The sequence below is a fragment of the Pagrus major genome, chromosome 6, assembly GCF_040436345.1.
Source record: "Pagrus major chromosome 6, Pma_NU_1.0".
Lineage (NCBI taxonomy): Eukaryota > Metazoa > Chordata > Actinopteri > Spariformes > Sparidae > Pagrus > Pagrus major.
In genome coordinates, this window is record NC_133220.1 from 27,748,539 (window position 1) to 27,775,892 (window position 27,354).

Consider the following 27,354-nt stretch of genomic DNA (forward strand, 5'->3'; position numbering starts at 1 on the left):
CTAGATGTACATGTAGGCTATTCTTCTCACCTTGGTGGTCTTGACTTTGTTGCCAGTGCTGCAGGACCAGCCGGTCAGGTCAGGCAGGACCTTACACTCCTCTCCGTCCATACACGGCTGCATTTGGCACCACCACTTCTGGGCTACAATGGAGGCTGGAGCAGCAAACGGAGGTTTGGAGGAAAAGAAAGACAGCAGGTTACTAAAGGGGCACAAGGATGTGATGAAGAGCACTGAATTAATGACAAGTACAATACAAACAGACCACCATTACCCACACGATAACTCAGTCATACTCAGTGGCAGACTCAGGATGTTGGAGGGGCAGGAGCAAAAAGAAAAGGGGCACCAGCTGTACGCGGGGGGGCACCTTTGCACAGAAAGTCGGGATACATTTATAGTGAACTGAAAGGGCCCTCTAGAGGACACTTTACCACATTTTCTCCACTGGAAGGGCACCCTCGAGGGCCCTTCATCATGTTTTCTCCACTGGAAGGGCACCTTTGAGGGCACTTTATCATGTTTTCTCCACTGGAAGGGCACCCTCGAGGGCACTTTATCATGTTTTGGTTCCCTGGAAGGACACCAAATAACAGCAGCTCCTGCAGCTTATTTTTATTGTAAATGTGACGAGCGCTGACCATGGTGCTGATCCTAGAGCTGGGACGATCAGCACCATGAACAGCGCTTATGACTGTGGCTCTGTTCAAGCCTCCTGTGTCTCTCAGCAGTCATGTGTTTCTCCATCTGTAATGTGATTACTGTGAGATTCACAGGAGCTTAAATGTATAGCAGTTACCTTTGAAAAAAAAAAAATTAAAAATGTGATTAGATTAATGTAATCCCTCAACATGGGATCCTAAAGCCTGTACAGGATTGGGTAAATCTGGCATCCGCAGGATGAAAAAATAATAAAGTAGACATAACAGGGGAAATATAACACAAGATTTCAGCATCAAACAAAGTCTTTTACTGGATATAACCAATGACACGTGGCTACCATGTGAATTTGTATCTATTTTTGCTTTTGTGCAGATGTATGAGTCACCACTTTAATTTTAAATGAATCACCTAACTTCCCTATTGTTTCCGGTATGATCAGCAAAGCCAATGAGTATTGTTCCTGGATTATGATGAAGCAATGCCATCAATTAAAACAGTGTGCTCTCATTGTTGACACTTGTGTTTATGATCTATTGTATGATTTGTTTTGTGTGATGCAGGAATATAAGATCTCTGTTCATTCCTGTGCATTTCATGTTGTGAAAAACAAATATATGAAAAGGGCCTTCAGAGATTGACTGAAATCAAATTTCCCTAATTGTATCGAATTATTAAAAAATGAAGTAATGATTTGCTGTGTATGTGCTAGAAAATGGGTATTCACACACAGCTCGAGAACTCGACCTGATCTACAGTTAATCCCGTGTCAAAAGCCAAAGTTTTCTCAGGTTTTAGCAGCTGACACTCAAATCTTCCAGATCATCTGACCCACTGTCTAGACAGGAGACAGCCCGACAGCTGAGAATAACTCAATTCCCTCTCTCCTAACTCATCATCCATCCGTCCTTCTGTCTCAAGTGTGGAGGCAGGGAGGCATAAAAGAGTTCACGCATTTCTCCAACTTCATTAAAACTCGTGGATTGATGGTTTTCAGAGAGAAATTTTGATCTCTAGTGACTATTGTTTCCAACAAAGAGAGATGATGAGGAGCTATTGGGAAGAAAATGGGCTTTCAACTGCATAATGCAAAAGACCATGGACAAATAGTCTCGAGCATCATGTAGGAAGAAAACACTGAAAGAAAGGGAGGGAAAAGAAGGGGAAGGGGGAGGCTAAATAAAAGGTGTTCACAGAGAAAAACGTCTTTAGTGTGGAAATGAGCGGCGAGGGGGACTGGGAGAGGCAGAGAGAGAACTGGGGGTGGAAAGAGGCTGTTTGAGGATGGCTATCACTGAGTCTAGCAGAGAAAGGAGCCGATTAAACAAAGGGAACAGAGAGACCTTTGTTTAATCTGCTCCTTTCTGCGGTGCTGCTCGTAACGAACTGAAGCAGAGTGGAAAACAGACAGCACAAGTGCAGTTACAGACACAGACAGACGTGTAGGGAAACAAGGAAAGCCAAGTTGCCAAGTCACCACAAAAAAAAGTCACAGCTTTCACGGGGCGTAATGTTGAACACACTGTTATGATGCATGAGCTCAGTGGCAGTAAGCGGTTCTAAAAACCAATGGCTGTGTAATGCTCGTTAATGTGGCCATTATGGTGTCGACGACGGCGCTTTGCACTGCAAGACTGTTATTTAGAGCTAATGGGCATGGCCTCTGAGTGCTATTATGGAGTTAGCGTTCCCCGCAGCTTATCTCATGCTATACTGGGAGGGCGCGGCAGGAGTGACACATAAGCACCTGCCTGTCAAGTCACAGAATGAACGGGAGCCAGTACAAGGCCTGTGATGTCATGGGTGGTTCAGATGTTAGACAGCACTCACAGACAGGTCTCAACAGGTCAATGATAAAACAATTACAGAGGTACTTAGTGTGTGCGGTAGTTCATTCTGAGCTCATCACCTCTGGGACCATATGTTCTTCTGAGCCTTACTAAAAGTAAATGTGCAGAGGCTGGTGGTGGGAGCTGTTTGTATTCACCTTATAGCCGTGATGCCTTCAAGGTCTGTTTCTGTGCAGATGGCCAACCAAAGTCTCTTTTTACGAGACTTTATCTGAAGTGTAAATATTTGATTTCAAGTCTGAATGGACGTCTTTCAATTCTACTTTAAAGAAATAGTTATATAGTTAAACTTGTTCAAAGGGACTGTTCACCCTTACCTGTAGTGCTTTTTTATCTAGATTGTTTTGGTGTGTGTTGCCAGCTTTTGGAGATACTAGCCGCAGAGATGTCTGCTTTCTCTCCAATATAATGGAACTAGATGGCACTCGGCTTGTGGTGCTCAAAGTGACAAAAAGAATAAAAACATTTGAAAAACTAAACAATAAGTCTCTTTCAAAATAATTCACAGACGTTGTTGTGAGCAGTTTCATGGAGGGACTATTTTTTTGCTCCTAAACTATGGATGAGAGGCCAGCTAACTAAGCCTGCTAACATTACAGCACAGCCAAGGGGGATGCCATTAGTGTTTACATCCTGTGCAGTCACTAGAAGGAGCTATTTGATCAGTTTTTTAGTTGTCAGTCTCAAGTAGTTTCAAAGTGACTTCTCCAACACTGGTAGCAGGTGGCTGTCATTAACTCAGAGCCAGGCTAGTTGTTTCCAGTGTTTATGCTAAGATATATTATGCTAACCAGCCGCTGGCTGTAGCTTTCCATGAACCAGAAAGTCTTAACTGTGGTACCATAACTGTCAGAAAGAAAGAAAATAGGTATATAATGTTGAGCTATCTCATCAACACGTTGTCATGACTCATATACACAAATTGTTCATTATCCACAGTCACATTGGCCAACTGTCAACAAGCAGAAATACTTGAAAAGCAGTATTAGCTCAGTTGCTTTTAAAAGGATTGAGCTAATTTGATGATGATGGCTTATTTTCTCTGCACTAACCTCCCTATACATTATTTCAGTTGAACATTCAATAAGTGTGAAAATGAATCCCTGCCAACACTTGAAATAGAAAGAGGACGCATATTCTCCAGGAAAAAAATGTGTATAACACGAAGTATCTCTCAGGCTACCTACTCTAATTGGATCAGACTCATTAAGAGTCTACATTTATATTCACAAAAGGTGCATATGCTAATTAAAACAGGTTTGCAGCTCAGGCATACATTTCATCACAGTTACTATCAGCTCATTACGAGTTTTCACCCAAAATGGCTCCCTTTTAAGTTCTCTCTCAAACTTTCAGCGCGGTCTCGGCTGAGGGCAAACGTCTAGACATTGCTTTGCTTAAGGTGCAGGTGATTAGGCAACGCGGGGGACTGAGGCTATGTTATTCCCCAGGTTCCCGCCTAGTCTCTGGGGTGCTCTAAATAAGGTGTGCAGAGGTTTGATACTACGAGGCTGCCTACAGCTCTGTCTCTCCTCCTGCTGATCACAACATGTCAATCTAACACACACCTGATAAATGTCACTCATCCATATGCCTGTTGTGGGTACAGCTTTTCATTTCTCTGTGTGTGTGTGTGTGTGTGTGTGTGTGTGTGTGTGTGTGTGTGTGTGTGTGTGTGTGTGTGAGCACCTTCTGTTTGTTTCTTCCTGCAATGCCGCCTGCATTGTCATTGTAATGTTTGTGACATCAAGTGGACAAAGTTGAAACTGCAGGTCCCCTCATCCACATGTTAATTCTGTGACTTTACATGAACACATAATTGATGTATTGCTCAGACTCCTGAGACCAAATATAAGCCTGTACATTGTGTGTATAATGCCTTGTTATTGGCCAATTAACACTTTGAGAATGTTGCCACAGGTATATAACAAGTGTTAATGAAGAACACGAGACCCCCCAGGGAAAAAGTGCAAACTTGATACAGTACATAGCATTTTGTACAGTGGAAGAAAATTGCTTTAAAATTAAACACAATAAACAAGTTGACACACGTTGCTCACCTAGGAAGACAAAAAACAGGTGTAAATTAAACCCACACTAGATTAATCAGTGGTGGAAGAAGTATATAGATCCTTTACAGGAGTAAAAGTACTTATACCACACTGTGAAAAAATGTTGGTGATAAAGTATTAATCTCCAGCAATGCATCATATTCTATAAGATCATCACATGTTTCTTCAGCTTTTTTTTGACAATGGGGCAGCTGTGGCTCTGGAGGTGCTGTGGTCGTCCACTGATTGGGAGGCCTGTGGCCCAGCTGCACGTCAAGGCAAGATACTGAACCCCAACTTGCTCCCCATGGCTGTTCCATCAGTGTGTGTGTGTGTGTGTTTGTGTGTGTGTGAATGGCTAAGCGTGGAAATATTGTGGGATGCTTTGGATAGGAGTCGTTGTATGGCTACTTATGAGCAGGTCGGCACCTTTGCATGGCAGCCTCTGTCATCAGTTTATGAATGTGTATGTGTCAATAGGTGAATCTGAAAATCAACATTTTATCACCGCTGATGGTTTCAGAACTCACCACTGTGAGCTGCATCAGAGTGTGAGTGGGTCTTCTGTTATTAGTGATAGAGGGGAAATTGCCTCCTCTTTATTTATGAGCCGCTGCTGGATGAGTTACCCTACTACCTCACTTCTCTTTTAAAAGTTGAACCCACTTGTCATCAAACATGCTCACAAGATCTTTTATCCCTTGAAATTCCTCAGATAAATACTGAGCTCAGTCAATTAGCTTTAAGTTTTTCGCACTAAATAAATGGAACAAATTACAACAAATTACAAGGTATTAAAATTAGCCAGGTACGTGTTGGTTGATCATATTAATGGTTTATTAGATTAAATGGTTGCTGTGCAGTGTTACTGCTTTGGTTAATTCAGACACATGTCTATTATTTATTGTTTTTAGTTGATAGCCTACTTCATTGTTTTTTATTGCTGTTGTTTTCTCTATCCTTCCCACTCGCAGACTAGTTTCAGATTTCTTTGCTGTTGTTAACTTTTCTTTTCCCTCAGTGTACTATTTTTATTGTTGTACCATTAGACATGTTTGCTAATTCTTGCTTTTTTTGAACTATTTGCTCTTATTTGGGCTTGCTAATTTCTTTATTGTCATTACAATGGTTGTTACCATGTTTGTGTCCTTTCCAGCCAGTATGAATGTGATTTCTGGGCATTAACCTGTAAAAGAGGTTAATGATCAATTTTCCCTGATTAAACAGTGGTTGATGAAGAAGAGAGTAACATTTAAGCCTTCAGTTCATCAGAAAAATTCAAAATTACAAAATTTGGACACACGGAAATGTACAAAAAATTGAAATACAAAATACAACTAGTTACTAAAGCTGCTGTCAGACGAGTAGAAAGTACAACACTTGCCTCTGAGATGTTGTGAAGTAGAAGTATAGAGTTGCATAAAATGGAACGCACAAGTGCCATGAATTTGTCGTTAAGTACAGTACTTGAGTAAATGTAGTTAGTTACACTCCAACACTGATAGTAATGAGGATATTTCATCTGTGAATATACTTTCACTCTTTTTATAACACACTAAGGCAGGAAATGTAACATCAGAACAGTCAACTAATATCCGGCAAATACGTGAAAATGTATTTTATGTGGTGAAATTGAATACGTCACTAATTATATGTAAGTTCAATGGGACTTCCTTCACCTCTCACTCTTTCATCTCAAGTCATCCTATATCATGTGACTTGATAAAGAATAATACATTAGCCTTTGATATAAAAAGACCTCATTTGATGACTACATATGCAATTGTATCATTGGAATATAGCCTGTTTGATGTAAGGCAGGGCATACTAATACAATATGTGCACTGAGGCGTGTATCTGTTAGAGTGTTTGCCCATTAATACTTTACAAAGGCACCAGCTGAACTCACTCAACGGAGCAACACAAACTGCAACAGGGAGTTTACTTTTACTTTGCATCTGTGCCTATGTGCGTTAGCATGTGCACACGTGGCTGCTGTGCACATACAGACGCCTTTGTGTGTTTTGTGTGCGTACATACTGTATATGCAGCCCCAACTGTGCAGTAAGTGTCGGGCGTAAAAGCACAATCACAAGCAGTCCCATGCCCTTGCTCCCAGGTCATTAATATTTAGAGGAAATATGATGTACCTTCACACACACACACACACGAAGTTGGAGATGGACCCAGAGGTATGGATACCCTGAGGCATTGTAACTGTTCCACTCAGTGATCCTGGAGTGCAGAGGCAGTTGGAGAGAGGCATCCATCTCTTTCTACAGTGATTTACTAACACACTGTATCTCTGTTGCCAGGGCTCACACAGCAGTGCCAGCACACCCAGGTATGCATGACGAGAAAACACAAGTGCAAAAGTACAGTGGAAAAACGGTCAGAAAAATAGATTATACACAGCGAGCGGTGACACACATACACAGGAGCGGGATGACAAAATGACAAAAGCGTGACACTATCGAGCCGATATAACAGTAAACAACAGCAGGCTGATGTGCGGCGGAACGCTAAACTTGATTTCTTTGCTCAGTAATGAAACACAGTTTGTCTGTCGCTGAGTTTCTCCAAATCACACACCGAACTAAATCCACTCAGCCCCAGTTTTTATCAAGGTGCTGTCTGTCTTTCTTCACCACCAAACACACTTTAATGACAGAGCGTCTGTGAAAAGATTAAAAAGTCCTTCTTACTGCTGGCAACTCAGTGAGTGTGTGCCGGATTTGGTGGTATCAAGCAGTGAGGTTGCAGATTACAACCAACTGAACACCCCCGACACACAGCGGCCACTGAAAATGGCCAAAAAAGCTAAAGGCCCTCTTTGATTTGTCCCTTCTGTGCTACCGTAGAAACATGGCAGACCCTAAGGAAGAGGACCAACTCCCTCTGTAGATATAAAAGACTCATTCTAGGCTAACAAAAACACAACAATTCTTATTTCCAGGTGATTAAACACTAATGAAAACATAATTATATTATATTCAATTTCTGCCCCAAAATCACCCTAAATCCTACACACTGTACCCTTAAGTACAATTTGGAGGTACTTATGACCCGTAGTTGCACTATATACAGTGGTTCCAATCAGTTCTGCACATTACTTCATAGATAATGTGGTACTGAAAGCATTAATTCTTCCTTTACCTACACATTTGACTCTCCATACTCTAGTATATTCTGGTGCTAACACTTACAATTTTGAATGCCAGTGTTGTAATAGAGGATTTTATACAGTTGTATTGATAGTGACATTTACATAAGTAAAACATATGAGCATTTTAACAGTTGAGCAAGGAGTAATAACCACATAGTTTATGCGAGGATAGCATTCTTTTTTTACATTGCACAGTGTTACATTCATTCCCTTGAGGTGCACACAAGCTCGAGCCAAAACCAGCACATTCCTAACTAACCCCGTGAGCTTAACTAAACTTGGCAGAGCCCAAATTGAGACAAAAAAACATTTTATTTATCCTGAATGCTACTGCAGTAAAACCAAACAGTGGACACACATTTTGTGTTCACTTCGACAAGCTAGTTTGCTCTCTAAATTTAAAATCCACAACGACACACAAGTGGACCCAGTACAGTTCTCCATTAGAGTATTCTTTTTTAAAAATGACTTCTATTTATTAGATATTATTAATTACACCTCTGGAAAGTCTTCACAGTCTGATTTAGACTTTTCCAAATCACCCTATTACAAATACTTACTCTTCATTCACACACGGCACTCATTCTTGTATAAAAATCGATACAGAAAGAGCACGTTTCAAGATTAATGAAAAAAAAATCAAGAAAAAGAATATTTGACGAATGGAGTTCACTTGAAAAAGTTAGTCTGACAGTAATGGGCCCCACGGTGCAGCAGTAATGGGACCTGCTGCCATTTACTCCTCTTTCAGCCAGCATCAATAATGTAACTCCATTTACACTATGGCTTCTCTACAAAGGCTGGCTACTGAGAAGGGTTTTGTCTCCTTCCATCAGTGCTCCAGCCTAAAAAGGTGAAAGCAGCATGCGTGGATGTGTGTTTGTGTGCCTTGTGCGGTGTGTGATGAGGTGAGATCTTTTGTAACTGGGAACTCAGAGGTCAAGCGTGACTCATGAGATAAGTGCTGCTGAGCACAGGATTTAGAAGTGAGAGGTGATGAGACACAGAGGTGAGATCTGAATAGGAAATTAGAAAAACCTCATGACTGGTGTGATGGAGAAACGAAGCTGTTTGTCCGCATGTGTGCGTGTGATGTGAGGGAGAAAAAGAAGAAAGCAATAAAAAAGTGATTAAGACAATGAAAGAGTTTATCACTGATCGACTTTCAGTAACACAGCAATACCTGTGAGTCTATTAGCTTCTCATCAGTGTCATTCCTCACTCTTAGCAGACTATGCCGAGTATTTAAGGAGAAGAGAACAAACAAAAGTGTTGGGGCAGTGCCTATTCTGAGAGGTTAGCAAAGTTTCTCATGATTCCTTATTTATCCCAACTTTCATTACGAGGGCAATCATCTTTGCCATGGTTGCCTGATTTCATCATTATCAAGCAATTGTTCCCATCGAGGAACTCATCAAAGAGGTTAAACAACAAATCTACTTTTTCTTATTGGGTGAAAATAGTGCTGAAATGACCTGGCAGGTATGTTGGTGACTGAGTCATTTGAATGGGAAAAGCACCGTCTACTGGCCACACACAGGAATAACAACAAGCTGGATGGGTGCACTGTGGATAGTGAACACTTGAGCACAGCACAGGAAGTTAAACATGTGAGGTTGGCTTGTTTGATTTCAAAGGAATAAAGTCAGTCACTTAAAAACTCAGAAGTACGTGAAAATTTGACAGATTAGGGTGCAGATGGATAGTAAAAAACCCAAATGTGGGCCCACATTAACAGCAAAACAACACATAGTTACAATTGTTTTATCAGCTTTATTTTTCCTGAATTTATGAGAATTACTTACAAACTACTTTTTTACTAATGAAGTCCAAAACAGAAAAAATACACATCTTTTTCATGAGCTAGGTGTGTAGGTGAGGGATGAGTAGACCAAAAGTTGTAAGCAAACTCCCGCACATTGTCAAACTTGCAAAAATATGTTTATTTGCAACATTTCGGCGCTAGACCTTCATGGTGGCAAATAGTTTGTTGAAAAAAGAAGCCATCCTTAACTGAATCTAGTAGCAAAACACTCCAAATAAATGTATTTTTGCAAGCTAGACTGTGTGTGGGAGTTTGCTTGCAACTAATGAAGTCCACAAAATGCTACAGAAAATGATGCATTAATTCTGTCCGGGGTCTCAGAGAGCCCAGCGGTAGAACACGGTTAAATACAATAGATTTTAAATTCTCCACATCTGTGAGTGGTGTTGACAGTGCTGTTTATTCAGCACTTCTCAAATAGGTCTACTTGGATTTCTCTACTTAGAGTTTTTATAACAGTTTGTTCATAAAAGGCTCAACAGCTTGACGTCTCTGGAGGATAACATTAACGTCAGTATGTAGATAATAAAATGTAAATGACTTTTTGTCATTAATATATATATATATATATATATATATATATATATATATATATATATATATATATATATATATATATATATATATATGCATTGATTTTTCTTTACAAAAATGCATTATGTTGATTTCTGATCTTTGTTATGCAGTTTTTGGCAAAGAGAAGGATTATAAGTCAAATATTAATAATATAAGTATTTGATTATGATGAATTAAAAAGAAAAGAAAAAAATGCTGCAATTATAATCTTGCAATTTTTCTCATCCAACAGAAGGATCTTTGGGACCCAAAACAAAGAGAAGTAAAGCCCTTGTCAACAAAACACAACAGTTAAATTCTCAGAACAGGGCTGCCCAAAGCCCAGCAGATGAATTTAAAAAATGTAAAATGTAAATGAATATTTATGCTGTTTTTTTGGGAGGTATAAAGTCTCTTTAAATATGTATGATCTCAATTTTTTTATTTATTTCATTACTAAAACACAGTGGGCAGAGTGACACTTTGCACAGTAAGTCAGCCAATTAAGGGAACTTGTAATCCAACTTGCACCTCAACAATCCAACACCATAGGTCTTTGCTTTAGTTTCTCAGTTTTGGTCCTCCAAGGGAAAAAGTTGTTGTATGTTGTCATTTACCAAGCTAAATAAGTTTAAAGGGGCTCTGTGGAACTTCTGTTGTGATGGAAGCTGGTTGTTTATGTTAGTGGACTTCTAATCTAAGCTAAAGGACTTCTAAACATTACAGAGAGAGGCACTGAGATGAGGTACTCAGGCGTCCTTCTTGACCAAGAGAGACACAGAAGGTCTCATTTTTCACGTCATGTTACAATCTAATCACATGTGGTCAATAAAAAAAGTGATTTGTACATGTAAATTGTTACATAGAACCCCTTTAATTTTCTCTTTTTACACTTCTATATTCTGTCTGGCAGTAAAAATGAACCAATTAAAGCTAGGGCAGGTGAATCAAGTTTGTTTGTTTTATTTGCCTCCCCCTTGATAATTACCGTATCATTAATCTACATCATAAAGAAACCAAAAACTGTAAATCTGATCAAGTTCAGAGTCTGAAAAAATACATCAGTTCATCTTCTGCCCACACACCTCATCAAAGTCTGTATTTGCATTGTTTTATTGTGTTATTCAGGCCTGTGAGTGTTTGGATTCAGCTTCCACCCCCTGGCTGACCTTAACAGTTTGAATAACCCGTGTACTTCGGAGATTTACTGGCTCTACTCATATATGAGACAACTATGTATTTTCCTCTGGTAGGGGGCTAATACAGCATGATTGGATCGGGTTGGCTGGCACTGTGTGTGTGTTTGCGATCTCAGCGGAGCGTCTGTGGATGATAGGGGTCAGTGACACTGCTTGTTTCTTGCTGGGCGGGAGCTCGAACGGTTGGAACAAAGGTCGACGAAAATGACCCACAGCTTTCATCTGTCTATCATCACTGCGCTCCCTCATACACAGCTGGCATTAACAGGCACAAACACACTTATGTGTTTATGCTTGCTGAGTATGTGAGCAGAAATCCTTGGATAATTAATTTGCTCCATATTGAGAACAGCATCGTGGTTTGATGTTACGATTTTACCCATCGTTGTCCCCAAACTTCCCTCTTGCTTATGCTTGTTCTTTATTCTTTATAATTTTTTATGTGAAAACACTTTCTTTATCACCATCTGTCGTATGCTCGAGTAGCCCGACTAGTTATGAAATTGAATGCTGTCCCAAATAAAATTGTGCCTTTTAAACTGCCATTTGAATTTCCAGTCTTGAGGCTGAGGCACTGTTGGCCGACAGCTGTCGTATATTTGCTTCTCCTTTCATTTTCATACAGCACAGGGGGAATAAGGAGGCACTGGTGATTGGTCCACCAGTACCTGCATTAGTGGCTTTAAACTTTCATGTTACATGATCTAGTATACTGTATACACTGAAAAAATATGCATATTTAACCACTTTTCAAAAGTGCTCCAGTGTATGTGTATCAGAGGGACACTATGTAGTTTTGGAGAAGAAATTAAGCTCAGAATTTTAATATTTATGTGGGAGGGTAGAAGATGCATGTCACATGACATGACAAGTCATGTGACCAGGAAGAGATAAATCTCAGCAGGTAGTGGCAGAGGGCCCTTTTCTTTGTTCTGGTGAGGCGGTTGGGCAGCTCGCTCACGTAGCGAGAGATAGCCGGACTTCACAATTCCCGTGCCTCAGGGCTAAGAACGACCTCACGGTAATATATGAATTGTTTCGGGTGTTTTTTTTATGCAAGTACATGTAGTGTGCTGTGTTGGATGTTTTTAATTTGTGTGGAAGCAATATCATGACTCGAAAGTTTATACTTACTGTTTATATTTGTGTGTCTTCCAGTCGAGGGATGACATGACCATGACAGAGCGACTGTGGCTAAAGGTCCGGTAATTAATGTATTAAGTTATGTCTGTATTTTAATGTATGCCCAAGCCATGATATTTATAATGTCCTCTCCTTAGAGAGTCTCACGCACTGGGACCTGCCCTCTGCCCAAGCAGAAAATTGCCACGTGAACCAGGGTGTATGAACTCATACCTGGCAAAGTAGGCTTATATTTTATTACCAGTCTTTAGTGTTTTTAACTAAGTATGGTGCCTTGAATGTGTACTAATAGATGTTGTGTCTTCCTTTCAAGGACCAGCCCAGCCACTGTTTTCTATGATTACATTTTTTTTTTGTGTGTTCATTTATTGGTTTAGTTCCTGAATATGTGATCTCATAAGCATAGGTTTGAGGCTATTTATTTTTATGGTTTACGAAATGTGTATTCTCTTGGATGGTGATTTGAGAGTTTGATTTTCTGTCTCCCCTCTTTGTCTGCAGCTTGAGTGTCCAAGGCCGGGTCTGCACCGACACACTGCTCCTGTCTGTGGTGGGACTGCACAGGGTGACACATTGTAGTGGTGTGTATATATATTGCCTAGTGACACTGCATGATATCTTTAAAGTAATTAGATGTAGAGTTTGTAGTGCATGTTTGCGGTGCTAGACTTGCTGTCCCCTCTTTCTGTCTTCCACAGCTTCATCTTTCAGCTGGTGAGCACAGCAGACCCGACCTTCTGAGCATAAGGAGACGTTAGTTTGTCGCCATCCACATTTTGTTTGTTATTTTGCCTCACTCCTATACCATATTGCGCCCTCAACATAGATTGATCTGATTGTAATAAAAAGAGATTATTTTTCATACAGTACTGGCTTCTTGTAAGTTGTTCCTGTTCTGGGGAAGTATGGGCCACACAACACAAAGAGAAATCTATTGCTAATCAAGGGTTCCTCCTGTCCTTTAATAGGAGGTGGCGTTGTTGACATGTTTAAGTGACTCCCAGTGCCAGGCACTACATTTACAATATCAATGAGGTGATAATACAAAGTCAGACATATTTATCCTTATTTTACTGAATAAACTAGTTGTTCTCCGAGGAAAATGAGGTCCCCAGAACACTGTTTGAAGCTAGAAAGTTGGCAGGGTCCGCCAAATATAAACAAAGTAAAACAGTATGAAGTTGTCGTGTCCTTTAAGGTCAGTTTGTTTATTCAGTTTATGCAGTCGCAATAAAGAAGGGAGTTTGTTGATTTAGTTTGTTTAGACATAAAAATCAGTCAATGAAGAGCCGTCTCTTCTGATTAAAATGTCCTCCCCCAAACTACATAGTGCACCTCAAAAGTGCTCCAGTGTATTAAAATAAAAATAAAACTGACTTATTGGTATGATTATCATGAACAAAAGAGACAACACAGGACATATTTCATGGTGTGAATTTCACCTCCACACGTTTTGTTTCTTTCTTTTGATATTTGTTCCTCCTCTGCCTGTGTTTCTTTCTTGTGTGGCTTTGCTACGACAGATTGAAAGGCTGTGTGCCACTTTTACTTTAGCTTTTCATGTTTTAAGCCACCTTAAAAGGTTTAGCTCTGTTTGTGTTAGAGAAAGAGCAGATACCCCTTTTGTGCCATAAAAAAACAACTTTCACACAGAATCCAGCCCGGCAGCAGTTTAAAATAAAGTGCAACCGATTAATCTTTCCTGCAGTGGACTTTATTTATGTGACTAACGTCTCCAAAATGAATCTGCTGATGATTTGTTTTCATGTGAGGGGTTTCATGGAGCAACTTTAATGATGCAAAATGCTTAAAAACAAGACACTGTCGGATTCAGTCTTCTGTCAAACATTACAAAAACACGTTGTTCATCCGAGCACTGTCCAAACCTACACAACATAATTTTGCATTCTAGTCATGTTTCCAGGGTTTGACAGAGTTGCAGAGGCCTTGCTGCAGAGTTGTGGGAAAACGGTAAAGAATGTTGCACAAGACAGCTTGAATGTTTCTGTTTGATTTGTTGTGCAGCATTTTGGGTTTGAATATGTTCCTGACTGTATGTGTTATATAGCTTCAGTGTGCTGTGTGTGGAAACCCGCTGTGATGTCACCCATTTGTTTGTGGACTTTTGTTTAGAAGCCTCAAGTTTGGCATTTTGGCCACCGCCATCTTGTTTTTTTGGAGCCAGAAGTGATGAAAGGGTGAATCTAGGGAGGATATCCTGATTGGATCTGATTGTGAATCCAGTGACATGCAATGGTAGCGACTTGTCAGTCACAAGGTAGCCACACCCTTAATCATACCCAGCTTTAGATAGATAGATAGATAGATAGATAGATAGATCCTCTATTTTATTCAAAACAAAAACATAATTCGCAATACGAGCAGCATGTTGTATTAGAGAAGACTTGAAACTAACATTAAAAACCATAAAATCATGAGGAAAATGTTTCATTTTCTCATACGCTTACATACAATCGGACTTCTTTTTGAAACCAGTCACCATTCGAAAGAATGCATTCGCTTCACTTTTCAGAGCCGAAAGCTCTGTCCATATACAGTACATTTTCCTAAAAGTTAACAAAATATGAAGGTTACAAGAGGTTGACGCCGCTGCAGTTGAAGTAGGCGGTGCAACGGCTCCACAGACTCTTTGCTGAGTTTGACTGTTGGTCAGTGAGCAGCTCATCAAGAATCAGTGTCATGTGGGTGATATGCTGAAGGAAACAGTTCTCCTTTGAAATACAACTTAGTTTCAATATCTGCTGAAGCATTTTTTTCCTCACATGTATAAAAATTGATATTTCTACAAAAAATGAACAATGTTGGCACCTATTCTTACTGCGTGGATACATTTGTACCTACGACAAATGGTCTGTAATATGGGGCTGCAATGCAATCCTTCAGTAGGATATATGGATGTCTACATTCACACACACACAGAAAGACACAGGGTTGTGGTGTTTTTACCTTCCACACAGGAGGGTCTGGCTCTGGTGGTGCCTGCCACCTGCCCAGGGAAACAGGAACACTTGACGGTTTGAGAGCGCTCCTCAATCTTATTCTTATTACAGCAGCGATGGATGGCCACCACCTCACACGTCCCCTGCTTCACCTGGTATGAGACTGAGAAGGAAAAAAATTGAGAAGGGGGATTATTTCAAATAGACTTTTAAAATGACTTATAGTGACGGTTTCTTGCTCAAAAACATTAAAGTTCAAATTGGAATGAATGTGTGCTGCAAATAACAATCAGATATACACCACGATGGCTTCTCTGAGGATTAAACAAATCTGCTGAATTATTTACTTTTGTATAAACTCCTCAGTTTATTCTAGTCTCATACTCTTTGATTCATAAGTAAACACTCTTTAGTGATACTTTGCTTTTATTCTCAGCCCAGTGCCCTCATTAACTTAGACACAGAGGCGGCTCTGTTGCTGCCATCGTGTGCAGGAGAGAAAAACACAACGAGCGGGAAATGTTGAAAAATAATAATTTCTTTGGGCTCCTTTCAGTCACAATAAACCGTTTGATCTGAGGAAAGAACAGACATGCACATTTTATGAGGGAGTCGTGCGGTAGAGCAGCAAAGGATACACTTAAATCCTTCTGGCCTGAACTCATCGCTGTTAAGTGTATCTTTGTGTATGTGTGGGTGTGTATGGATGACTGCACCTGTATTCACACTGCATTTTTTTTTTTTTTTTTTAGCCCTGTGTGTATGCGTTGTCTTCCCCGCATTCGTGCGTCTGCCTGTGTGATCCTGAAAGTCGTAACTCATACGAGGATAATTGCTTTTCACCTGAAACCTCCAACACACAAACAGCGTCTAATCTCCCTTGATTATCTCCGCACTTCCCTGGGGACCTTGGTCTGGTTAATTATAACATTGTCTTGACAGTAATGGGACAGAAGGGCACGCTTAACTTAAAGTAAGTTTGAACACAAAGCTCTCTGCCAGGTGGGGAAATGTGTTTTTATGTGTGTGTGTGTGTGTGTGTGTGTGTGTGTGTGTGTGTGTTACTGTATGTTACAGGACGAAGATGCTTTTTAATAAATTATTTTCTGTTCTGTTAAAAAGTTCTTTATCTTCCAGGCGTCATGTAAATATGTTTTATCATACAGACTTGTCTCCACATGCATGAAGATAAATGTAGTTTTATAACCATATAAAGAACATGCAGGGGCAGTCTCAGACATGTGTTTGTGTACGGTCTGTTCACAACAGCAAGAGGATGCTGTGAAAAGGCTTATCAGAAATCCTTTATTTTATAAGTGTGTCCTGCATAATGTCACATTTCACTCAGCACATTAAACCTGTGAATCTCTTTGGAGCAGGTTTTTGTTGCCTCCTAAAGGAAAATGCGCCGACCACAAATGTTGGGTAAAATGTTTACTATATCTAATCTTTGCTTATGGCTTCTGAACAGATTCCAGACACCTTATCGTCGCTCTCAAAGCTTGTCGTGCACTCCTGAGAGTCTCTGGCACCGTTTCCTGAGCGCAGCAAACCCTCCTGGCGACATTACTACCTATAAGCCTCTTTACAGCCCTGGAAAAACCTTGGTTATACTGTACTATAAGCCCAGATTTCATTTATGTACGTGACTTTACCCAGACTCCAAAACTTTTCATGCTCAGCTCAATGAGCTTTGCAGGCAGACACAAAAGTGCACACACACACACACACAGAACTGCAAACACACAAACACAAGCACGGACGAGGAGCACACACACACTCTGTTGAGGCTTCCATTTCTGCAGGCCATGGCCCCTCTCATCCTTTCTGATTTAAAGTTTGTTTGTTCTCTTCTCCAGAGAGCCCCATCAATGATCCCCGGCTCTCTGAGGGCGCCCCTCCGCTATCATCCCTCCACTTTCATTTCCCTCACTCTTCTGTCTCGGGCTCTCCTGAGGCTGGAGCAGCTGCTGGATTACGCCTGCGCTTGCACACGTGTACTCGCAAACACATATCGCCTATATCTATTGATAAAAGGCCCAGAATATAATGAAATATGAGAAGAACTCAATGGAAAAAGAGCTGTCAGTGCAGCTGTAATTATAAGAGTAATAATCACAGTGAAATCAACGAGTAATGATGTTTAAAAAAAAATAAAATGAAAGCCTAATTCAAACACAATCAAATTGCCTTTGTTTTAATGGGAAGCGCCCCCTCATTATCATTACTCTGTACTCAGAATTAATTCCTCTGTTAGTGCAGAGCGGTGACTGGTCAATGGGCTGCCCTCATCTCAGAAACAGGCAGCTTGTTAGTGAGAAAGAAAGAAAGAAAGAAAGAAAGAAAGAAAGAAAGAAAGAAAGAAAGAAAGAAAGAAAGAAAGAAAGAAAGAAAGAAAGGGGGAGGCAGGGAGGGAGTCATACAGGAGGAGGAGAAGTGGTGTCACAGGCAGCAGAGAGAACAAAGAGCAGATCTCGTCCTGCCGACATAATGAGGTCAGAAGGTTCACAGGTCTCCTCTCTTAATTGCCGACATCAGACCTGCACTGGGGCTGTTTGTATCTTAAAGCTTTGAGGACGTTGGTGCGAGCAGTGGAGGATAAACCCACCTGAACTTCAGTTATGCTCCTTTTATGTGTCTGTCCAGCTCTGTAGGCTAATTTGAAATCTGAAAGGAAGTGTATATTAGTTTGAGGTGAAGTAAAGTATACATGAAAAAGGCTACATGGTTGTCTAAAGGTTGTTTAAAGAATAGAGGCTGGAGGGCCTCCACTGGGTTTTCATGTGGTTTACAGTTGCAGCTTAATGAAATAAGAGAGTCCAAGGTGCTCTTCAACAAATATTTTAAAAGCCTGTCTTTCATGGCCCGTTCAAGGGGACACTCAAAACAACTTCAGTGTGTTTCAGATGTTGCGGGTGCAGCCTTCATTGGGGAGCAGCACAACAAACTGCATGCAGAAAACACACTTTTCACACTGATGACAATGTGTTGCCAAAAAACCCATAAAATGGCTCCATACAGTCTCTAATCCAAGTCTCTGGGAGTCCTGATATCCCAAAACTGATTGTAAAGCCAAAATCTTCATTGTAGCCACTAAGCTAAAAGTGTTAGCGTGCACCTTGTCTGAAGTGGGTGTAAATAACGTCTTTTCCAATCAATATGGGCTCCTGGAGACTTGAATTACATCAGACAAGCTAAATGGAACCATTCTGTGTTTTCTTTCAGTTGTTTCATTTACGTTGAGTCCCCATCATCTTCAGGTGTTTAGGAGAATACCGCAACTCTGTTTTGCTGTAAATCTCCAGAAATGTTTTGTGGATTATGAAACTTCACCTGCATTCCATCAACATGTCGGCTGTAAAGATAATGACAGAATTTTTATTTTTGGGTAAACTTATCCTTTAAAGTCAATCATATGCAGCTTTAAGGCTTTAAAGACAGTGTTTTATTTTCCACCTTCCTGTGCATGAGGCCAGTTGCGTTCTAATGTGTGAGCACACTACCTGAATGTGCAAGAACTGTACAAATAAGCTACATTCAACTGATATATCACATCATACTGTATCTCATACTACTGATTTCTTTAACCTCCATGTTACTACTGGAGAATACATAAAAGTCTCATTAGTTTTGGGTTTTGCTCGTCTGAATAAAGAGGAAAAGTCAAACTACTGGACTGTGAAAAACTGAGTAAAAAAAGAAACCATTAGTGTTTTTTTATATAAAATCCTGACCGCTGGCATTTTCTCCCATGCAGAGAAAAGTTTTATCATATGCACCAATAATAATGTGCTTGAGATCAAAACACTAAACTCGTGTCTGAAATATGCAGTAAAAGTAGGTGGATACGTCAATATGTGCATGAATTTAGGCCGTCAGTAAGTTTAAATGATATGTTCGAGTTTGTAACTGGGGCCTGTTTGTAAGTAGAGCTGCACATCTTTGAAGGAGCAGCGTAGCTATGAATTGTGCCCTTGAGCATCCAAGGTATATAATCAATCAATAGAGGTTAGAGACATACAGAGTTTACAGCTAAAATCTATTTAATGTGGGAGAAATGAACTCAAAACCTCCCACTCTTGTTGCTCAGAAACAAGAGGTATCGCAGCAAGTTCTTGGCTTTATAGCAAACAATCTGGCAAGACTCTCAAAATGTAATGCTGATCGTTTTTAGTGCATAATAAACATATTCCTGTGTTGTGTTTGTGGTAAAGTAGAGATCACAGATGTGGCTGGAACATTTTTATATTCAGCACACTTACTCCATGACACAGGAGCTGATGTAGGCGATAAGGCCAGCAAGCCAGTGACCACCGTTCAAGACTGTGTTTCAACATTTGCAAGCGTGAAACCGCTGGGCATTTTTGATATTTTTAAGGAGACCTCGGAATATATCCAGCCGCGTTTGTGGTGACAAAAACTTGATATTTCTTATAGAAAGTCAAGACATCTCCAGCCGCATTTGTGCCCAACTAAAATAGATATTTTAAGCTAAAACATGATGATTTCCTGACCCTTAACAAGCTGAAACGTAAAGTTGCAACATAAAGAAATGTTAACTTTCAACATACAGTATATGGAGCGACACCTGCGAGCTAGTTCAGGCAGACAACTAGAGCTGCACTGATATACACATGACATTCCCCACTCTCCGCACTCGTCTACCAAACGCACCCTGTCAATTTGGCAGTCTGGTTAAACTGCATAAATCTCCCATCTCTCCCTCTGCCTGTCAATGCCACCACTGCCCTGCGTCAATATTGCTGCATGTTCTTTGAGCCCCACCAGACCAGCATCCACCTGGGGGGTTCAAGATGTTTTGCTCATCACTCTCCAATATGTCTATGTAAACATATCTGCGGGGAGTGACGAGGTCGGAGCCTAGACTAAACTCTAAATATATTTTGCTGCTCTAATAAACATTTCAAACGTGAGTTGTCTGAATGAACTGTCATTTGCAGACACGTTCATTGCCAACACTTATTCTGGCCACTGGGTTGTTTCAAGTAACATGCGTTCATCGACAGCGCTACAATCATCTCTTTTTTAGATTGTCCTTAACTTCAGTGTGTGTCATGACATTTGTATTATGTTTCTATCACTGCCAATCAGAGTTGGAGCCGATCAATAGAGTCATTTCACCTGGGAATGAATGCCCTTTCCCATTAAAGACAACAGCCAGGTTTTATTGGGTTTTTGTCCAGTGTGAAAGTGGTAATAGACTAAATATTTCATAGAAAATGTCAGCATGCTAACACTGGCAATGCTAATATGCTGGTGTTTAGCCTGCCCTGGTCAAAAGAGTCTCCATTTTCAGGGATAACAAATTTGTTTTATTTCATTCAGAACATTTTTCACAAATGCAAAAGTGCAGCTGTATACTGTGTGCAAATGCTGTCAGATACATTGTATGATATTCTGCAGTGAAACATCACTGGGAAGTGAGTTTTCAGAACATGTTTAGAGTTCCAGGAGTAAAGTTGGGTCAATATCTAGCAGAGGTCTGAATCGAAATACAACTAGTACAAGTTCCTGACATGAGAAACGTGGTCCAGATTGCCAACTGAAGTACTACAACTTGACTGTTTAGTTTTGTCTTTCCTCCACCTAAGAGTGCTGCTGCCTCTCACCCCTCATCTGCTTAAGATTCATGTGTTGAGCAGTCAGCCTCCAGCTTTATACACATAATAACAGTGTATCTAATGTCTCAATGTTGCCTTTAAACCATTCTGTTATGGCCATCTCAATGTAATAGAGCCTAGCGCACACTGAGATGAAAAGACTTCTCAAGCATGGCTAAATGCTTCTATTCCCACGGCAGGCAAAGGGAGGTGGGGTGGGAGATGGGGGGTGGCAACAGTAGCTGGGCAGCCAACAAACCAAGCTATCTTGAACTGATGGGTTAGTCAGGCGATTGATGTAGTCTGACAGACACAGGCAAGCAGGAGCATTGTGCAATTTATCAAAAAGCTGTGTCTTCTCCCTGTCAATACCTGACAAGCATGTCCACCGCTATGAAAGGCTAGATATCTGGCAGATCTGTCTGAGACGGCAAAGTCAATGTGGAGGGGACATACTGTATGTATCAGGAACATAGTTTCAAGACAGCACGAAGTGGAACAAGGTGAGATAGCATGTCAAACATGTTATCCTCTCTAATACAAATCAACATATTTACATATTACACATTGATTTTTATTTATTTCATACCCTTTCTCCTTCCTCTCTTCATTTGCCCTCTTAGATCACTCGCTGACCTTCATACCCCTCCTCCACTTTGCTCCATCTCCTCCTCACCCTGATCCTACAGCGCCCATCAATCCTCCTGACATTATCAGTGTTTAACAGGCCCACAGGCTTTATGCTAATTATCGTTAACAGGTCGCCGGTACGGCTGAGCGTTCCTGCGCAACAAATCTATCCCCCAATAAAACCTGCTCTCTGAGACCTCGACAGTGCTGTTTATGAAGGGGCTGTCTTTTATAAGCGGCCTCAGATGAGGACACGCAGACTGGTGTGCAGAATGCTCAAATATGAGCATGAACGCACATGCATGCAGGTGTTTCCACAATAAGCTTGCTTATATTTAAAGTGCATGAGTGTGATGGTGGCCTTCGTCATGCAGAGCTGAGGAGGACACACAAGGTCCTCAACAAGTAGCACTCCAAAGATCTATGTGGAAATTTTTACATAAATCAGTACATTCAGGGATTTATCGGTTGGTCCTAGAAACAAATTTCAAGCCTTCAAACAAGACGAGGAAAGGGCTTTATGAGAATCTCAGTGCCTAAAATATAATTGTCAAAATACAGGAGAGTGTTGCTCAACTCTCGAATGCAATTTATTGTGTGACTGTTTATGAATTGCTCCGTGTGATTGTTATGAAATGCAGTATTTGTTTCTGCCTGTTTGGCAACAGATTTCATAATTTTCTCCGCAGCACTGATTTATTTGTGAAAGGGCCAACTGTGAAAAAGGCAGCAAGAGTAATGAATATACTGGCTGATCATTTTTATTTGCTGAATGTTTCAGCGTTGAGATGCGGACCTGGAGAGGATAAAGCTCTTTTCTGTCTGTGAGATTTCTCACAATGTGTTTTTAAGGATGTATCCGGTGATTGCCATCTGCAGGTCAGAAGAAATGAAACAATAATTGTTTGTTTCCCAGCAACTTATGCGGCACCTGCCAGGTGGTCATGCGTTGAAAATATAGAGACACAAGCAGAAACACATTTAGTGGCTCATTCTATATCTTGTATTCCCACAGGAGTGCTGCCAGGAAATAAACAGAAAGGTTTTTCTTCCCACACTTATTTGAAGTGACAACTGCCAGTCATCTAAGTTCTGCCTGGTTAGTTGACATTCATTTCATCCTTTCCCATTATAGATTTTGAGTTGTTTTTGAGGTGAGTTTCTGTAAAAATTATAGAATAACACTGAGCAAAGGAGACTAAGATTAAACAAAAAAGAACCACATACTTCTAGAGGAGCATTTTTTGACCTCTAGAGCCACCATGTGGCAGCAACCGGTACATCAGCAGCAGCATGGATCAAACAAATGCCTCACTGACCTGCCAGCAAAACAGCATTTTAGTAGGAAACATGGAAAACACATCTAACAGTCATAGCATACAGCCAATTATTTTTCAGCCTTAATCTGCTGTGTGTGTGTGTGTGTGTGTGTGTGTGTGTGTGTGTGTGTGTGTGTGTGTGTGTGTGTGTGTGTGTGTGTGTGTGTGTGTGTGTCATGTTGGTATTCAGAGCCAACAAGTCCTAAACTTCCACCAATTAAGAGTAAGCCCTCTAATAAAAAGCACCAGTCAGTTTGGGAGCGTCTCATCTTGTTCCAGCAGAATAAAAAAGGGGCGGGCACCCACGCTGACCTTCACAATGCACAAGGCCGGCAATTAGCAGTGTCCCCGCCGTAAGCAGGCTGCCTCCTCTCCATCAAAAGGAAACTAATACAATCACTCAGCACACAGGCTGGATGCTGGTAGCATTTCTGTGGCACATAAAGGTCACCTTGCAAAACACAACGTAGAAACCGAGAGATAATTAAGGAAATTGTCATAATTAAGTGAGAGGATGAGGTGACTTGGGAGGTCGTCTCTGGGAAAGTTGAGGCGCAAGATGCTGTGACTCAGCACCACGTTCCCAGTGAAATATTAATGACACTGTGTTGGTCATTTTTTGTTTGGAAGGGGGGGTGTGTCTTCATGACTTATGGAAATTAAACGCAGAGAATAGATTTAGCTTGTGGGCCTCAATTAAGTCAGAGTTGACAATGGTTTCTATCTTCTTTCATGGATTGCTCAGGGAACAAGTGAAGTGGTTGAAGGGGGCACTGCAGAGCTATGCATATTAATGTAAGCATTATGAGCCTAAGGATTAATTCTTCTCCACCCTACTCTATAGCAACCCTAAACCTGCTTGAGAACAAAAGCATCAGGCCTGAACTGTTGGATAGATCGGATCACACCCACACTGATCTATTTGTGTTGACAGCTCCTGACAGTTTAAGTGCCATTTGTATCTGTACAGACTTGATCACTCAAACAGGGGTGTGTGTTTGCATCCAAGCCCAAAACGAGGTCTCGTCTACATTACATTATGTCACACTGAGGGACAGAGACCCTGCACAGCCCGCTCCTCCTGTGCCGGGATGACTCAGGCAGCGACAGGCTCAGGGAGCATGTGTTGTACCTCTGCAGTGACAGTGTAATTAACCTCTCATGGTGTTGGAAGGGGGGTTCAGAGCAAGACCTGGTGTACCTGTCGGTCCCCGATGGTTACGGCTGCCGGCTGACACCGAGTCGACGCACAGCATCACCAAGGCAACAAGGAAGGCCGCCTGCAAAGGCCAAGATGACCTCCCCCACAGTTTCATCCTGAAAGGGGGAAGGAGGAGAGAGAAGGCCAAAGAGAGAGGGGACAGGATAGTTAGGACAGGTTAGAACCGCACAGCAAACAGAAAATATTGCAATGTGAGAGGTGAGTCGGCAAAGGTCAAAGGAAAAAATGACAAGCTCGAGAGCAGAATAGACCGGAGGAAAATATTCTTCCAGCACAGAGACACAGCAAACGCAACAGCGGTGCAACTATGCTACCAGCTTCCTTTAATGGGTATTAGTATCTCATTAGGATTAACTCTTCCAATTTTCTTCTGGCAGCAGTCAATTACAAAAGAGACTTCACGAGCAATGACAGGTTACATAGAAACACGAGCCCAGGAATAATAACATGTAGATTGGGACTGCAATTTACCATTAATTTAATAAGTGATCATTCTGTAGATTATAGTCTTGATTAGTTGATTAATCATCATTCAGAAATTACTTTCCCATAGTTTTGTCTTTCAATTGCTCCTTTTGTCTGACCAACAGTTCAAAACTAACAGATATCCAGGACCAGCAGTGAATTATCATATTTAGCCTTTTTGCCAGAAAAATAACAAAACGATAAATTATCATAATAGTTGCTGACTAATTCTCTACTGATCGGCTCATTGGTCCAGCTCCACTGCAGTTAGGAGGTTGATGTTGTTGGGACCACTAGCTGCTTATTGGATTTAATCAATCAACCAGAAAACTAATAGACAATAGTTGTTATAATGAATTCATTGTTTAAGTTACATTTTCAAGCACAATTTAGTGGGTGTGATTTACTTGGGGCTCAGGCATAGCCTTATATTCTTCATGACCAGACCAGGAAGTGTCAGAACTGGCTTGACATTACACTGTGTTACCACATGGACTGTTGAGCCTGTTGCCCTCGATCGAGCTTCATGAAATACGAGTTCACATGAATATAAATTTTATCAACAGGTTTCAGGTCTTTTAATGTGAAAATGTGCTGCTTTTCTCTGTTTTATATCCATACAAATCCTATATCTGTGGGTTTGAAACTGTTTTTTGGACAGAACAAGCTATTTAAAGATGTCAGCTTGACTTCTGGGAACCTGCGATGAGCATTTATAGACTAAACAATGAATCATTTAATTAAATAAAAGATGGATGATGATAATAATCGATAGTTGCAGCACAAGGGTTTTTTTTCTTGGCTTTATCTTTCCTGCCATCAGGATGTCGTCTCACCTGACGCTCGTCTTTGATCTCTCTTCCACTCGGTAGCTCCTCTATGGACAGGGTGTACAGGCCATGGCTGCATTCACGCACACCTCAGCCCTTCTCCTCTTCTTCTTCTTCCTCTTCCTCCTGCTTCTCCTCTTCCTCACCTCAAACAGAAGAAGCCCCTGAAGAGAGGAGGTACAAAGAGACTCGGTCAGAGAGGTCAGCCTGCCCTGGGGTTCCTCAGTGGCCTCCTATGGCCTTGTATGAAGGTCTACACACACATATACACGCCCACGCACACAGACAGAGACACACACACACACACACACACACACGGGGTGGAGATGTGAAGGCCTAGATTCTGTCAGATCCATTGTTTACAATAGGTTCACCTACCCCCGGGCTTAATGTGATCCCCACTCTAGACATCACACATAGCTCTCCCTCTTTCTCTCGCTCACAAACACACACACATACACACACTCCCTCACGCATCATGAGCATACACACACAGATGGACACACTAAAACAATGTACATAACAGTCAAACTTCAGGATTGATTCCAAAATGGGTGTACAAAAGAAAAAACCTGCAGAATAGCCTCATAGCTAAAACATTCACCAGCAGATGGTCAAACAAGCCAAACACAAACACACACACACATAGTACATCTATACAGTGTTTGCAAGGTAAATTCAAACACTGTCAGAGTACAGCAGCAGACTCTCCCTAATTACAACTGAGTGACAGCTTCTGATGCGTTTGCACCTCTACACACACTCTCCTTCTCTCTCTGCACGCACACACACACACACACACACACACACACACACACACACACACACACAGAGTAAATTAACATCTCGCTGTAATAGTGTGTCAACACACCTCTCTTGACAAAGGGACTAACTCCACAAACTAAATGAAAGACAACAGATTCACATTAATAACAAAATGTTCTCCCCTCCTCAAACCTTCATTATTCATCAGGACTCATTGATATGCAGCTCAGTTCACTGTTATGATCAGGAACTTCCTGGGAATGTGTCAGCTCCAACCAGTCCTGATACCTCCCCGCTTAGCCATCAGTGTAGTGCCACTGCCCCCTGGTGGGGAACAAACCAACAGCAGCGGCCACGAATGAGCCAAAGATCGAGAGGAGATACTTCAGGAACAAAAGCCTGTTTCTACAGGTCAGGAACCTGCAGGGCAATGACAGTGAGCCAAAGTTCATGGGAGCTGTTTGTGATTATTAACAAAGAGGGATAACTTTTCAAAACAACATCAAGAACTGTGACACAGGTCAGAGAGTAAAAGATCAGAAAGAGGGCAAAGGACAGAGTGAAATCATGAGAAGGCAAGGAAAGACAACAGAAAAAAAAAACAATTTTAGAAGCAGTGGGGAAAATTATAGATAGTATAGTTTGCAGAATGTCACACACACATACTACACATACCACGTACTGATGTGTTGTGTATACTGAGTGCCTCTTGCTCTCCTGCGGAGAAAGTGGAATGCAAATGCAGATGTCAAAGCCATCCTGTACAGCAGTGTTGAACCCACATTGACATGCACAGGATTTATATAACTGTGCATTTTTAAATTTGCATTTGTGTGTTTATTTGTTTGTGTGCAGCATCTATAATGTGTTCATGAATTTGTGTGTGTGTGTGTGTGTGTGTGTGTGTGTGTGTGTGTGTGTGTGTGTGTGTGTGTGTGTGTGTGTGTGTGTGTGTGTGTGTGTGTGTGTGTGTGTGTGTGTGTATTCAGTACAGTATGTGGAAGTATGTGAGGTTCATGTGCTGTGTGTGCAGTGTGATTAGGCATGCTGCATGGCAGCACTGTAGCCCATTTCTTATTCTCTTTTTAAAGGC

At 41.1% G+C, this 27,354-nt stretch overlaps 1 protein-coding gene and 1 long non-coding RNA gene across 3 annotated transcripts; one reads left to right on the top strand and one right to left on the bottom strand.

The window, feature by feature from the left end:
* On the bottom strand, positions 1 to 25,560 carry tafa4b (TAFA chemokine like family member 4b). Its single transcript, XM_073468059.1, has 4 exons — positions 25,503 to 25,560; positions 24,181 to 24,296; positions 15,417 to 15,572; positions 1 to 155 (listed from the first exon to the last, which is right to left on the bottom strand). The coding sequence occupies exons 2-4, from the start codon at positions 24,293 to 24,295 to the stop codon at positions 1 to 3; spliced, it is 426 nt and encodes a 141-aa protein (XP_073324160.1). The 5' UTR covers position 24,296; positions 25,503 to 25,560.
* On the top strand, positions 12,139 to 13,318 carry LOC140998485 (uncharacterized). 2 transcript variants are annotated; one of them, XR_012179435.1, is made up of 3 exons: positions 12,139 to 12,327; positions 12,465 to 12,506; positions 12,951 to 13,318. It is a non-coding gene; the product is annotated as an uncharacterized lncRNA (long non-coding RNA). The 2 variants fall into 2 exon arrangements; XR_012179434.1 differs by lacking the exons at positions 12,139 to 12,327; positions 12,465 to 12,506 and adding an exon at positions 12,600 to 12,670.
* Positions 25,561 to 27,354: the final 1,794 nt, after the last annotated feature.